The 15203-nt window shown below is 49.8% G+C and overlaps 1 protein-coding gene across 1 annotated transcript in view; it reads right to left on the bottom strand.

Annotated features, from left to right (window-relative positions):
- Positions 1-15203, bottom strand: part of ABCC2 (ATP binding cassette subfamily C member 2) — a 157283-nt gene that overhangs the window by 47547 nt on the left and 94533 nt on the right. The window contains exons 16-22 of the mRNA XM_088452208.1: positions 14029-14155; positions 13659-13835; positions 12679-12846; positions 7207-7390; positions 5966-6092; positions 1770-1887; positions 86-305 (exon numbers count right to left, since the gene is read on the bottom strand). Coding sequence (XP_088308334.1) covers positions 86-305; positions 1770-1887; positions 5966-6092; positions 7207-7390; positions 12679-12846; positions 13659-13835; positions 14029-14155 — 1121 coding nt within the window. The remainder of the gene's footprint in view (positions 1-85; positions 306-1769; positions 1888-5965; positions 6093-7206; positions 7391-12678; positions 12847-13658; positions 13836-14028; positions 14156-15203) is intronic.

Raw genomic sequence — 15203 nt, 5'->3', positions numbered from 1 at the left:
TAAGATATTACCATGAAACATAGAGAAATAATATATCATTCAGAATATAATTGAATGGGTTGAGCAAAACTGTCCTATAAATTACCTTGTGCCACCCCCAGAACTCCAAATATCCCCACTCTCATGTCCCTCTGTGATGTTGGATAGGTCTTATTAGAATACGTCTCAGCGTCTTTCGTCCAGTCACTCAACCAAATGTTCTGTCCAACAAAGGCGACGTTCTGCAGGACATAGGTCAGAGATATCCAGAAGGTGTAGCCCCAACCGACTGCGCGGAGGTACTTCAGGTACAGAGAGAATTTCACCTGCAAGAGCAGAAAAAGGACAATGGTAAATGTATTATTTACTAAAAGTTACTTATGTAGCACCAGAATATTCCATTGCACTTTACAATTGGGAACAAATTGTAAGACAGTATTTGAACAAGACTGGTTAATAACAGACGGACATACTGTAGAGGTAAGAGGGCCCTGCTCGCAAGCTTACACTCTATAGGGAAATCGGCATTGATACACAAGGATAGGCAGGGGTGCAAAGAGCCCGGGTCGGCCCAGGTGAAGGAGGCGTGACTTAATCGCAGGTGGCATGGCCACGCCCCCTCGAGCTTAAAAAACCCTTTTGCAGCGCCGCTGCTGCGCGCTGGGGAGGGGGGGGCGCTGTGAGCCCCTCAGTCCGGTGCAAATCCAGAGGGGGGTGTAATCAGTGTGATCGCACCGCCCAACAGGCATAGGAGACTGCTGCGTGTGCTGGGCTGTTGTGTGGGTGGGAGGAATGAGGGATGGAGGGGGGGGGAGCGGCGCCGGGCCCCTCTAGCAAGCCCGGGTAAATAGTACTCGCTCCCCCCTCCTCTCTCAGCGCCCCCGAGGATAGGTGCTACCAATTGCATGCTGTCCAAGCCAGATTGCAGAGGTTCTTGGTGGGCTGTGCAGTCACACAGCAATGCTGGCCTGGGGTCAGAGGGATGTGAAAGTGAAGATAGAGAACATATGTAAAGTTATGTGATAACTGTATAGAGGGGATGTGATAGTTTATGGAGGGTACGTGGGTGATCAGCAAACGTTTGAAGGTTTGGAAAAAACAGTAATAGGACAATTGTGGGCTACAAGCTTACAATCCATATGATATATGCATTTGGTACATGAGGATAAATGGTGGAAAATAACAACTCATTTAATAAAAAGACCTGGCATTTTCCTGTTTCCAAAATAAGCCTATTTGTTTTCCATTAATGTATTATATTCATTTAAAGTGGATTTAGGTAATTCATGAATCTACAGCTGTTGTAGAAATACAATTTCCAGAAGACTGTTGCAGCTAATGCATTAACAGCATAATCAGAACACAGGTTTTAGATGAAAGCGCGTAAAGGATAATCGGACGCAGCGCTAGAAGATCTATTTTGGTTCATTCACGCTTAGTTATGTGTAGTCGCATACAGATGTGTCCTCTTGCATCTTTGCCAATCGCGCTACAAACATGCGCACACATCGCGTCATGCGATCAGCCGCGTTTGATAAGCTACGCCATGCTGAACGCTGTATTCGCACCATCCAATCCTACGGAGTCTCTGGTGCGAACGCAGCCGCCATGCGTTGCGTGATTTGCCACGAAAGCACCAAAGAAGCAAGAGGACACATCTGTATGTGTATGCAGCCCTGCAACAAGCATGATTTATAAATGCCAGCTCCCAATGGCATCGGGTGGTAAGTAATAATGAGAGTATTCATGGTATGGGGTGGAAGGATGTGAGGCCCTCCTGGATTTCATACCTTTCCTGTCTCTATGGTCTCCTTCTCAATAAGCTGCTGGCCTTTGGTCACTTTCTGGGCATCTTCCCCCTTGTTCTTCGCTACGTCCTTGAGTGACCTCCTTAAAGAGCCATTCATACTGAAAGAGATGCATTTATGTCAGGAACCAGGACAACCTGCAAGAAGCCCAGCACATTTTCTGGGGTCTCACACTTCTCCCGCTAGAGAGTAATCTTTCTCCACAGCATACCTCCCGGCCGGGCCCACCTCCCAATGCCAGCTCTTCTGAAGTCTGCCCTGATGGCAGGCAGGCGGGCGCTGATCACTTACCTCTCTCTTTCGGCGGCTTCGCTGAGGTGATCGGCTAGGTCGTCTGTTGCACTCAGAGCAACAGTCCTGTCCCGGCGCAGTCGGCATCAGTGTCTGGGCCTCATTTATCAACGACTTTTAGCATTCACAACTTCTCCCTTTCAGCAGCTTTTCTGAGGTGATCGGCTAGGTCATCTGCTGCAGTCAGGGTGACAGTCCCGTCCCGGCGCATTTGGCATCAGTGTCTGGGCCTCATTATCAACGAGTTTTAGCATTCACAACCAATGACAAAACGCGTTGTGTATGATAAATGGTGCTCCAGCCAATCAACTCCCAACTGTCATCTGTTTGAAAAATTATAGGTGAGAGCTGATTGGCTGGAGCACCATTTATCACATGCACCGACTTTTATCACTCGTTGTGAATAATGAAACGCATTGAGAAATGAGGCCCAGAGATGGATGCTGACCGCGTCGGACAGGACTTCCGCCCTGACTGAAGCAGCTGACACAGCCAATTACCTCAGAAAAGTCGCCGAAAGGGAGAGGTTGTTAGTGATAAAACTCATTGATAAATGTGGCCCTCTGACTCTGTGAGGAGGGAGCTGCCCTGCGCGGTCCGTGTCTCTGATGCTGGGAGGATTGACCCAGGCATGGTGCAGCGTGATTGGGGGCAGGTGGAGAAGCAGGCTCTGGGAGGACTAGTCAGGCCCCGTAGCAGCCACACCCCCTGCACCCACAAGACCTACGCCTGTGGTCCTGACATACGAGCATAAAAGAGACCCAAACACTTTGTCACCAACAGGCGTAAGAATGCCCGCCCTTCCCAGATAAATAATTATTAGGTGGTACTGTAAATTGGCTAAAATATCTAAAAAGTAATAGTGGAGGTGTTGCTTGTAACAACCAATCAGATTGTAGCTATCATTTTCTTGAGTGGGACAGAAAAGAGATAGCTACAAGCTTATTGGTCGGCAACACCTTCACTTTTCCTATTTAGAAGTTTTAGGAAATCTATAATTATATATACTCTCAGGATTTAACATTACCCAAATGCATACAGAGGCAGCCATGTTCATGAGAAAGCCTTGCCTACTTTACTTTCTCCTCTACGGGAGTATAACCCAGAGAAGAGATGCAGCAGGACCACTTCCGGGGCGGTATCGGGCTCATTAGACTAAAATGACACAAGTCGCAGGTCGATGGGGGGAGGCACTAATAAAGCTATTTGCACAATTTAGCTCCGCCCCCACCCTATGCACCCGAAATTCCCAAAATTATCTCCCCACCCTGCCCACTTGTAGAACGTGGGCAGGATGCAGGAGATCCATCCACTCTTCCGGGGGTGCAAGAGGACTACCTGAAAAATGGTAAGTCTCCTGCAACTTCCGGAAGAGCAGGAAAGTATGGTGCAAATTATCAGTTCATTCAGTACTGAGCCATGGGACACTTCATACAGCTTAGTTCTCCGTAGAAGTAGTAACATTATTGAGGCATAAGATGCTTTGGGGTCTATGTACTAAGCCTTGGAGAGGGATAAAGTGGAGAGAGACAAAGTACCAACCAATCAGCTCCTGTCATTTTTCAAACACAGTCTGTAAAGTGACAGTTAGGAGCTGATTGGTTGGTACTTTATCCCTCTCCAAGGCTTAGTACATAGACCCCTTTATACGATGATGTCACTGGTTCCTAGTGAAGATTGAAGCTTCCATTCATATGAATATTGGTACAACCATCAGAGTGACTTCCTCAGCTGTAAGTGGGTGGCCAGTAGCGTGGTAGCTGCCTCTCTGAGCCAATCAGTGCATCCCCATTCTTTTCTATGGACAGCGACTTCGGGTTTGCAGTTTTTTTCGTTTTGCCAAGACCGTGAATGCTACATGGACCGAAGAGGACCTGATCCCAGGATGGTGTAAGCCGGGATACGTTCAGAATCCCGACATGCGGGAATTCTGTCAGTCAGAATGCCAATTCTGGAATCCCGATACTTATCAGAATGCTGGCATCTCGACCACCGGGATCCTGAAGGTAAATACTGGGGGTTACAGTTAGGGTTAGGCAAGGTTGGACTGGCCCACAGGAGTATAGGGGAAATCCCCGGTGGGCCCCACTGCCTCAGGGGCCCACCCCCTACTTAGGGGTCTGTAACTTGGTAGATCAGAATAATGGATGAACTTGCTGGGTTTGTTTCTATGGAAACTAAGATTATCCGTCCTGCCAATCAAAGTGAATGGTCCTGACACCCCTGTCTCCACCTTTATAAAGGGGTCCTGTTCTTTGCGTGTCCTCTCTAATGGTTGCCCAAGTCCCTCTATGGTGGTTGGCTACACCCTTAAGCTTGGGCCCCTTCTATCGCATTCCCTGGTGGGCCCTTCATGCCCCAGTCCGACACTGGGGTTAGGTCATACATGCCTACCCTCCCGGTTTTCGCGGGAGGCTCCCGATTTTTCGGGTAACCCCCCGCACCCCCGGAAGGGTAGGCATTTCTCCCGCATTCTGCCCACTTCCTAGTGAAGTGGGCAGAATGAGGAGAATACCCGCTGCGATCGCGGGTCTCCGTGAAGGGGGCGGGGGCTTAAGATGTGATTCTGCATGAATCACAGCATTTGGCCCCGCCCCCTATGTAAATTTTACCCAATCGCGGCAGTTTTCCCGCGAGGGGGCGGGGCTTAATGACGCGAATCGTTAGGCCCCACCCCCATCGCCCCCCTGCTGCTTCTCTTACCCGGGCTTCTCCCGGGAAGAGATTATAAAAGGTAGGCAACTATGGGTTAGGTTTAGGGTGTGGGAAGGGGAAGGTTAGGTTTAGGCACTAGGGGAGGGAGGGTTAGGGGTTAGGTTAGGGCTACTTATCTAGAGGTATCAGGATTGTAACCTGGTCAGGAAGCCAGCGCCATTTGCCGTTGCGTTTGATAGCAAAGGTGAATACTGACGGCAAATACATCAGGCTAAAATGACTGACTTCAATATCGGGTGTCAATTGAAGGTGAAACCCGACGGTTAGTAAATTGGAAACAATTTTTAGACAGCACCAAGCCGTCTATACCTGTCGGTTCTGGAGTAGAACCACAACCAACAGTTAGTAAATTTACCCGCACCTCCCCACTAAAGTCATTGGAGTCGATTTACTAAGAAGCGGGTTGTCGACGTAGCCAATAATTGACAATTTTTAACCAATAGGAATAAATACTAATGTCGGCCTGTTGACAACCCGCTCCTACACTAAATGTGACCCATAGCTACGCCGACCAGGATGCATATGGTATAAAGATAAAAGTGACAGCAATAAAAGAGCAATTATAGCTGCAATCTACAGAATAACTCAACTTTATTACCGTGACAGCAATTTACTGAATGTCCTCAGTTATTCACAAGTAATGAAACTAGAAAACTGTCACAGGACAGCCTTTATTTGCCAAAGTAATGTACACTGGGCCTGATGCAGAGATGGAGTATTTCTTAGCCACAAGGCATACCATTTAACAAAATGTAAATGTAGCAGGAGGTGTGTATAGGGAATAGACTCCTCCCTCATTGCATTTGCCATCCTTCTGTAGATGTTGCCTCGGATCACCATAGCAACCATCGGTCACGATGGTAACTGATTTGGCGGCAGGCCTGGCTGTATAAGCTGAGACTTACTCAGCCTAGCCGACAGACATGGACAGCTGGGACCAGGAAGTCCGCGTCCGCCAACGCAGACCCCGGGCTCGCCACCCCCAGACGTTGCTGCATAATTGACAAGGGGGGGGGTCTGCAAGTGAGTGAGCAGGACCCGTTCTGCACATGCGCAAAATGGGTCCTACCCCTGCGCAGATTCACAAACATCGGAGATGTATGCTATCAGGTTAGTGTACATCTCTGAATCGTGTGTGTGTGTGCGCGTGCGTGTCACTTAGTACTTATTACCTGCTGAGTTTTCTGATGTGCAGGCTGTTCTCTCTTTTTAGTGTCACTGTCACAATGTCTGCTGCAATTTCTGACGCCTGTTCTACTGGATCTTCACCATCTTCCTCCTCGTCTGCACCAAGTAACACTACAACACACACACGTTGGGCAAATCAGATGAATACACTCGATCCCAATCATTTTAAAGAATCACAATAACATAATTGTATAAAAGAAAAACCTTGAGTTACTAACAAGCTACAATCTGCCGCCTGGACCATGCAAACATTTTATTTTAAGATTTTTGGGATGGTGTGGGGGTCAGGTGATGTCCTTGTCATACATCACTCTATAATGGAGAAGCAAGATAGGGAAATGCTCAGATTTAAGCTCAGGTATAAATACGCCGGCATGCATGAAGATATTCACAAAGGACAGCTCGGTAAGAGGCAGTGTTCATTTTGTCGACAAAAATTTGGACTGAAAGTATTCACCGACTACATTTTTTTTTGAGGACTAAATTGTAACAATAACCAAAATATAAATATTTTAATAACGAAAATGACGACGAACTCTGTGTTCAATTTTAAATAAGCGACTAAGGCTAACACTAAATTAACACTGGTTCTAACAAACTTAAGGCATTAATTTGTATAACTCATTCTCCCTCAGCCTACTGAGCCCAGATTACTAAACACATCCTGTAGGTAAAGGTTTGTTGACTTCAAGTTCTCAAGGGGTCTATGTACTAAGCCTTGGAGAGAGAAAGTGAACGGAGATAAAGTACCAAACAATCAGCTCCTAACTGTCATTTTTCAAACACAGAGGTCTATTTACTAAGCCTTGGATGGAGATAACGCGAACGGATATAAAGTTCCAGCCAATCAGCTCCTAGCTGTCACTTTACAGGCTGTGAGGTCTATTTACTAAGCCTTGGATGGAGATAACGTGAACGGAGATAAAGTTCCAGCCAATCAGCTCCTAACTATCATGTCACAGGCTGTGTTTGAAAAATGACAGTTAGGAGCTTTATCTCCATCTAATGCTTAGTAAATAGACATCACAGCCTGTAAAGTGACAGCTAGGAGCTAATCGGTTGGCACTTTATCTCTGTTCACTTTGCTTATTCCCCTTTGTGTGCCCACTGAGTTTCCACATTTTATATATATTTTTTGTATTTATTTAAAAGTTTAAACTACTACAATATACTGTATATTAAAAATGTATATCACATCTCTGGATATATTCACTGAGTCTTTTACCTGTAGGTTCTACATCCTGGGTGTGGTCTTGCTTGGCATAAGTCCTGAGAAACTCTGCAAAGGCTCCATTGTTTGCCAGTAAGGTTTTGTAAGAGCCGGTCTCAGTAACAGTGCCATCCACTAATACCACAATCTCATCTGTGTGCTTCAGGAAACTGACACCGTGGGTGACCAGGATTCGGGTCTGTGAGGAGATAGGGCATGAACCCATGCATTATGCAAACTGACTTTACTCTCGATTATTCCATCTAATTAGGGTTTACACTAGAGATGAGCGGTTCGGATTCTGTGGAATCCGAACCGCTCCGAACATTGGGGATCCGAGTCCACCCGAACCTTGTTCGGGTGTTCACCGCCTGACTCGGATCCCCGTTCGGGGCCGAACGGCGGCCGCCTGATGTCGGATTCTCACTAGAGAATCCGACATCAGGTCTCCTATTGTGTAGGGCAGAGCGCTACAAACACACAGCCGCCAGCGGCAGCTGTGTGTTTGTTACAGCAGCCAATGAGAGTCACACAGACTCTCATTGGCTGCTGCACGGAGGGAGCCGGCTGGAGCTCACACATGAGCTCCGTCTTCCGGGTCCCTCCGCAGTGTGTGACAGGCTCAGCAGAGCAGACGGCGCGGGAGCGGGGAATCAGGTAAGTTTTTTTTTTTTTTTTTAACTTGTGAAAGTTGTGCAAGGGCCGGGGGCGCTACTGGGGGGGGTCTGCTACTGGGGGGGGTCTGCTACTGGGGGGGCTATACTACTGGGGGGGCTATACTACTGGGGGGGTCTGCTACTGGGGGGGGCTATACAACTGGGGGGGTCTGCTACTGGGCGTCCATACTACTGAGGGGCCTGCTACTGGGGGGGGCTATACTACTGGGGGGGCCATACTACTGAGGGGCCTGCTACTGGGGGGGCCATACTACTGTGGGGGCATACTACTGGGGAGGCTTACTACTACTGGGGGGGCCATACTACAGGGGGGCTACTACTGGGGCAGCCTACTACTGAGGGGGGCCTGCTACTGGGGCAGCCTACTACTGGGGGGGCCATACTACTGGGGGGGCTGCTAATGGGGGGCATACTACTGGGGGGGCTGCTAATGGGGGGCATACTACTGGGGGGGCCTGCTAATGGGGGGCATACTACTGGGTGGCATGCTAATGGGGGGCATACTACTGGGGGGGCCTGCTAATGGGGGGCATACTACTGGGGGCACTGTATAGGGGACCCTACTACTAAGGGGACTGCATAGGGGGCACCACTGCTGGGGGCATTGTGTAAGGGACACCGCTACTGTGGGCATTGTGTAAAAGGGGCACTACTGTGGGCATTGTGTAAAAGGGGCACTACTGTGTGTCGTAACATAAATAAGAGACACTACTTTATGGTGTAATGTGAATCAGGCCCTATGTGCGGTGTAATGTGAATAAGATTGTGCACTGTGACTCTTTGGGCCGTAGCCCACTATGTAAACAAGTACTGTGACTCTGCTGGCCGTACCCACTGGGTGGGTGCACTACTTTTCATTTCTGCCACTGCTGTGTGGCAATGTGTCATAGATGTGCTTTATACTGTGGTGTCTGTGTCATTGTGCCGCTGCTTTGTCGCTTAGTAACCAGTCAGCTCACTGCAACCTTTGGCCAATAATGTTGAAAACATAATTATAAGCTGTGATATGGTCTAAATTGACTGGAAATTAATGTTATTGAGGTTAATAATACTCTAGGAAGAAAAAAAAGACCAATTTATGTGATTTTAGCTTTTTTTGTCAATTTTTGTAAAAAAAATCCAAATCCAAAGCCAGTCACCGCAGTTTGGCAAATCCAAATCCAAAGCCGGACGACGAATTAGAACCAAATCCAAATCCGGCAAAAATGGTCCGGCGCACATCCCTAGTTTACACATGCAGGGGCTAATTCCAAAAAAGTGGCCTTTTTCCACACATTTTTGGACCATTTCCCCTGTATATGTTCTTCTTCTTGGACAGTGGTGCTCAAGATGTTTTCACACTCAGCACCCATGTGTTGGTGTGCCCCTAATGTGGGACCCCAAAAAGTAAGTTCTCAATAGAATGCATACCATATCTAAAAATCAGTGGACACCAAATATAGATGATTGTACATAGGGACCTACGCACTGAGTAAGCTGTGTTTTGAAATTCAGGCTTCAAGCAGTGGGAGCAGCCATTTTGTGGGCCCAGACAATGTTTATGAAAATGCAGCCAATGAATTCACTAAGAACTGGTTACACCACCGAATGCATGACAGGCTGTATTATAGGTATGGTTTGAGAGGCGTAACTAGGGTATTTGGGGCCTGATTCAGACCCGGTTGCAAGCGCTGTGCGCTCGCAACCGGGTCGATGGTGGGCCAGTGTGCATGCGCACGACAGAGCCGGCTCCGTCGTGCGCATGCGCGAGACCTGGATAGCGACGGGCACTCCGTTGCTCCGGGTCTCACAACAAAGGGGGAGTGCTGTCGATGTTGAGTGACAGCACGCCCCTTTGGTGGGCGGGCCGGGGGATTGGCTGCCCAAACGGAGGCGTTCCCATGTGAACGCCTCCATTTGGGGGCAGCCCCACTGACATCACGAGTGATGTCAGTGGGAGAGATTTCGGCTCTGGGGCTTGCGGCAATGAGACCCTACCACAAGGGTCTCATTGCAAGCCCGATGGTCGCGATGGTCTTGACCAACGCGACCATCTTCCTGGCCGCTCGCTATAGCTGTGGGTGGTCACCCACAGCTCTGCGAGCGGCCAGGAGGCCGTTCTAAAAAAAAAAATAGCCCGGCCCTGATTCAGAGCGAGCGCTCTGTCAGAGCAACCGGCTCTGAATCAGGGCCTTGGTCCCCAGGGCAAAATGAAAATACCCCCGCCTTCGTCGTGCGTGTCAGAAATGGGCGTTGCTACCTGACTGTATTTTAGATTAATAAGATTGTATAGTAACTTGATATAGTTAGAATTCACAGGATTTCACTGTACTAGCAGGTGGCGCAATTGGTAAGGTGACTGACTGCAAAGTATGAAGGTACTAATTTCTATTCCAATCTATGACTGTATTTTAGATTAATATGAATGCAGAGGCGTAATGGTTAGAGATGAGCGGTTCAGATTCTGTGGAATCCGAACCGCTCCGAACAATGGGGAACCTGACTCGGATCCCCATTCGAGGCCGAGCCGCAGCCTCCTGATGTCGGATTCTCGCGAGAGAATCCAACGTCAGGGCTCCTCTAGTGTAGGGCAGACCGCTGTGATAGCGGTCTGCCCTACACAGATCAAACACACAGCCGCCAGCGGCAGCTGTGTGTTTGTAATAGCAGCCAATGAGAGTCACACAGACTCTCATTGGCTGCTGTACGGAGGGATCCGGTTGGAGCTCACTCATGAGCTCCGTCTTCCGGCTCCCTCCTCAGCGCGTTATACAGCAGAGCAGAGCGGACGGCGACGGGAGCGGGGATTCAGGTAAGTTTTTTTTTTGTGTGTGTGTAAGGGGGAATTACTGGGGGGCATACTACTACTGGGGGTCTGCTAATGGGGGGCATACTACTACTGAGGGCCTGCTAAGGGGGGGCGCTACTACTACTGGGGGCCTGCTAAGGGGGGGCACTACTACTACTGGGGGCCTGCTAGTGGGGGGCATACTACTACTGGGGGCCTGCTAAGGGGGGGTGCTACTACTACTGGGGGCCTGCTAAGTGGGGGCATACTACTACTGGGGGCCTGCTAAGTGGGGGCCTGCTAAGGGGGGCACTACTACTACTGGGGGCCTGCTAAGGGGGGCACTACTACTACTGGGGGCCTGCTAATGGGGGGCATACTACTGGGGGCCTGCTAAGTGGGGGCCTGCTAAGGGGGGGCACTACTACTGGGGGCCTGCTAGTGGGGGGCATACTACTACTGGGGGCCTGCTAAGTGGGGGCCTGCTAAGGGGGGCACTACTACTACTGGGGGCCTGCTAATGGGGGGCATACTACTGGGGGCCTGCTAAGTGGGGGCCTGCTAAGGGGGGGGGACTACTACTGGGGGCCTGCTAGTGGGGGGCATACTACTACTGGGGGCCTGCTAAGGGGGGCACTACTACTACTGGGGGCCTGCTAGTGGGGGGCATACTACTACTGGAGGCCTGCTAATGGGGGCACTACTACTACTGGGGACCTGCTAAGTGGGGCACTACTACTACTGGGGGCCTGCTAAGTGGGGGGCATACTACTACTGGGGGCCTGCTAAGGGGGAGCACTACTTCTACTTGGGGCCTGCTAAGGGGGCATACTACTACTGGGGGCCTGCTAAGGGGGGGCATACTACTACTGGGGGGCATATTACTACTGGGGGCCTGCTAAGGGGGGCATATTACTACTGGGGGCCTGCTAAGGGGGGGCAGACTACTACTGGGGGCATACCACTACTGGGTGCATGTTAATGGGGGCACTACTACTGGGGGCATGTTAATGGGGGCACTACTACTGGGGGCATACTACTTGGGGCATGCTAATGGGGGTTAATATAGGGGTTCCCGGGGGGGACTTAGGGTTAGGCTAGGGGGAGGGAGGGTTAGCGTTAGGCACCTCCCCGGGGGACTTCGGTTTAGGCGGCGGGGAGGGGGGGTTAGGTTTAGGCACTTAGAGGGGGGATTAGGGTTAGGCACAGGGAGGGGAGGTTAGGTTTAGGCACCCTAAAGGAGGGTTAGGGTTAGGGGGTAGAATTAGATTAGTTTATACTTATCTTTAAGATGATCAGGATTTCCTCCTCTGTCGGGCTGCCGTTGCCGGGATTTGAACCGCCGGCCATGCGGCGGAAGTACCGTAGGTGCAGAGGGTGTGGCTGCTACGGGGCCCAGAACGACCCAGGGCCCGGCCCTCCCCCTGCACCTACAATGCCAGGCCTTGGTCTGCGACCCCCTCTCACCGCACTCTCCCCCGCACCCTCCTCACTCCACTCTCCTCGACTTATCTGCTCCGTGGTCATGTCCTCCCGGTCAGTTCCACCTCCAGCTCTCCTCATTGACTGACACTGGGAGGAGGCATCAGTCAGTGAGGAGAGATGGAGCCGACCAGGAGAGGAGGTGTGCCTGCCCTGTGCAGTGCGACCACGGAGAAGGTAAGTCAAGGAAAGGGGGGGTGCGCGGATTGAGAGGGGACATGAACATTTTGCTATGGGGCCCCCTATTTCTTGTTACACCCCTGTAAGAATGTGTAGTAGCTTGATATAGTCAGAATTCAAAGGATTTCACTGTGGTAGCAGGTGGCTCAATTGGTAATGTGACAGACTGTAAAGCATGAAGTGACAGGTTCAAATCCCAACTCTGACTGTATTTTAGATTAATGTAACGGCAACTTGAGGATAGTCTGCCCTGCCTGCTACGGCACCCAGGGCACGTGCCCTGCTCGACCCCCCCTAGTTACTCCACTGTTTGGTTTAGACCACATAATGTAGCTATAGACTGCAGGAAAGCCATCTTATCACTGATAAGAAAACAATCACCTTGTTTTTCAGTAATCCACCTGGGCCAACCACCTTCTCAAATATGTGTTTCCCAACATGGGCATCCACAGCCGAGAGCGGGTCATCAAGGATGTAAATGTCTGTATCTTGGTACACTGCGCGGGCCAAGCTCACACGCTGCTTCTGTCCTCCACTTAAGTTTATGCCCTATAGGATAATAACAATTTAAAAAAAGTATTAAAGTTATTGTTTTAGTTATTTTTTTTTTATTGGTGTTAGGAGAATTCTGCACAAAACACTAAGGGCCTGATTCAGACCTGCTCGCTAGCAAGCGGCTGCTCGTTGCAGACGATGTTCGCTAATGTGCACATGTGTGTAGTTCACAGTGCGCGTGCACAAACTAGTACGAGTGATCAGATTTTGCTCGCTCTTCCAGCAAAGACAGCCCAGTGGAATGAGTGACAGGAGAGGCCGTTTGTGGTAACAGGGGCAGGTCAGTAGTAACAGGGGAGTGGAGTTGTGGACGCAGGCGTGCCAGAGTGTTTCCACAGCGGTTCTGGGGCGTGCATATTTAACAGGCAGTGTCATAGTACATGTCACCTGGTTGAAAAATACACTGAAGTGCTCACAGTACTTGCGGTAGGGTACAGTCAACCGCAAGCGCTGCAGTCAGATCCGATGTACCGATGGTTGAATATACTTTCTGGAGATGACGTACGCTAGTGGCTAAAGACAGGCTGGTGGGTATCTGTAAACACAAAGTGATCGCTCGCCAAGACAAAGTGGGCGTGCTTATGTCTTGCCGTGCGATCGCCTGCCTTGACGTCACTTTGCAAAATTTCCATACGCTGGGAGCAAGCGGCCGCATCTAGCGAGCGGGTCAAAAAAAAGAAGTAATTATATCAGAAAACATCTTAATACATAACCAAAGTTCTGTACGGAAGTGATAATGAAATACTATGCTAAAATATATTTAATTTTAGACTTTTTTTTAGCATTTGCTGTAAAATGGAAAATACCTTTTCTCCTATTTCAGAAAGATCCCTCCCAGGCAGTATCTCCAAATCCGGGAGCAGCGCGCACGCCTCTAGAACTTGCTGGTACCGAGTCTCATCCAGAGCTGCCCCAAACAGGATATTGTCTTTCAGAGTGGCGTTCTGGATCCAGGCCTGCTGAGGAACGTAGGCTACAGAGCCCTGTAAGATATGTTCATGACACTTATCAGGACAACAGATCGCTGACATCGCTATTAGGGCACGCTATCTATAATCAAGTGGGACCCAGCCTGGGAGTTAATAGTTCTGCTTTGCAGAAGTAATGGTGGGCGATGGCCGGGGGGTTTCTCTGATCTCTCACAGGTAATGGCATATGCACAGTCTTGATTTGTACCTTTATATTGATGTGCCCGCTTATATGGTTCATCTCGCCGAGCATTGCAGAAATAAGGGAAGATTTTCCTGACCCAACTCCACCAACTACTGCGACTAAATGACCGTCCTTAATGTCCAGGTTAACGCTGCGAGAAAAACAAGAGGTTCATGGAGATTAAGGGCCTGATTCAGCGCAGGAGGTAATGCTGACATCGGATGTGGTGGAGGGATTTCATCGCTACTGAGCATGTTTTTTTAAGTCGCAGTGCGCATGCGTCCCCATTGCGTCCATGCAGAGTCGCAGTTCTAATTTCAGGCGCACGCAGGGAGAAGTGTAATGAAAATGTGGTGGGCGTTCCTGGCCGGTGACAGGGAGGCGTCTTAGCGCGCACACAGAGACGGGAGTGTCGGAGGCGTGCCGGTGAAAGTGGTTGCGTACACAGATGCCAAACCGCTCACATAGGAGGCCATATTTGGAAGGAGAATCTGCAATGACGGTGCCTCTACAGATGCACCAATTGGCATTTCTGCGCCTATGGACGCTGATGGGTGACCGCCAATAGACGCTGCTGCATCCATCTTTGAATCAGGCCCTAAAGGTGAAAAGAGTTAAGCAAAGCAATGTTGTAATGAAGCTGCAGTACACCTAAATAGCAATGAATATACTGGATGTAAAAGACAATAATACTGTAGGGGTCACCAGCGGCCCTGGGTCTGTACACGTATCGTTGCTTGTGAATTTTAAGGGTACCACCTTAAACATCACTCTGCCCCCTGCCATTCCAGGGAGGATTCAGTCAATACCCCACTCGTTTAAGAGGATTGAATCCTCCCTGGTGGATGGAGTCCAGGTTTCACATGGTGAAAGTATAATAATAAACAAGTACCCCTACGCTCAGAGCCGGGGCAATTGCCCAGGGGGCCACCCACATAGTTACATCACCAGTGTAGGGCATATGTGATCTGGGGTCTGCAGCATAACAAGGGGTGTGTGATGGGTGTGGGGCGCACCCTGCTGTTACCCTTCCAGGGGGTGACACCAAGATGCTGGCTGCTCCACAGTGACAATGAGCTGGGTGCTGTACCCAGCTCCTGTCATTATCGTGCAGTACCCAGCTCCTGTCACTGGGGAGGAGCCGGCAGTGCAGGCACAGTCTCTGGGGACAGCCCAGCATCTCCGGCAATGCTGGGCAC

Source organism: Taudactylus pleione, unplaced genomic scaffold (genome assembly GCF_031769625.1).
Source record: "Taudactylus pleione unplaced genomic scaffold, aTauple2 ptg000034l, whole genome shotgun sequence".
Lineage (NCBI taxonomy): Eukaryota > Metazoa > Chordata > Amphibia > Anura > Myobatrachidae > Taudactylus > Taudactylus pleione.
The sequence above is the reverse complement of the archived record's forward strand: the minus strand, read 5'-3'. Positions and strand labels throughout refer to the sequence as shown.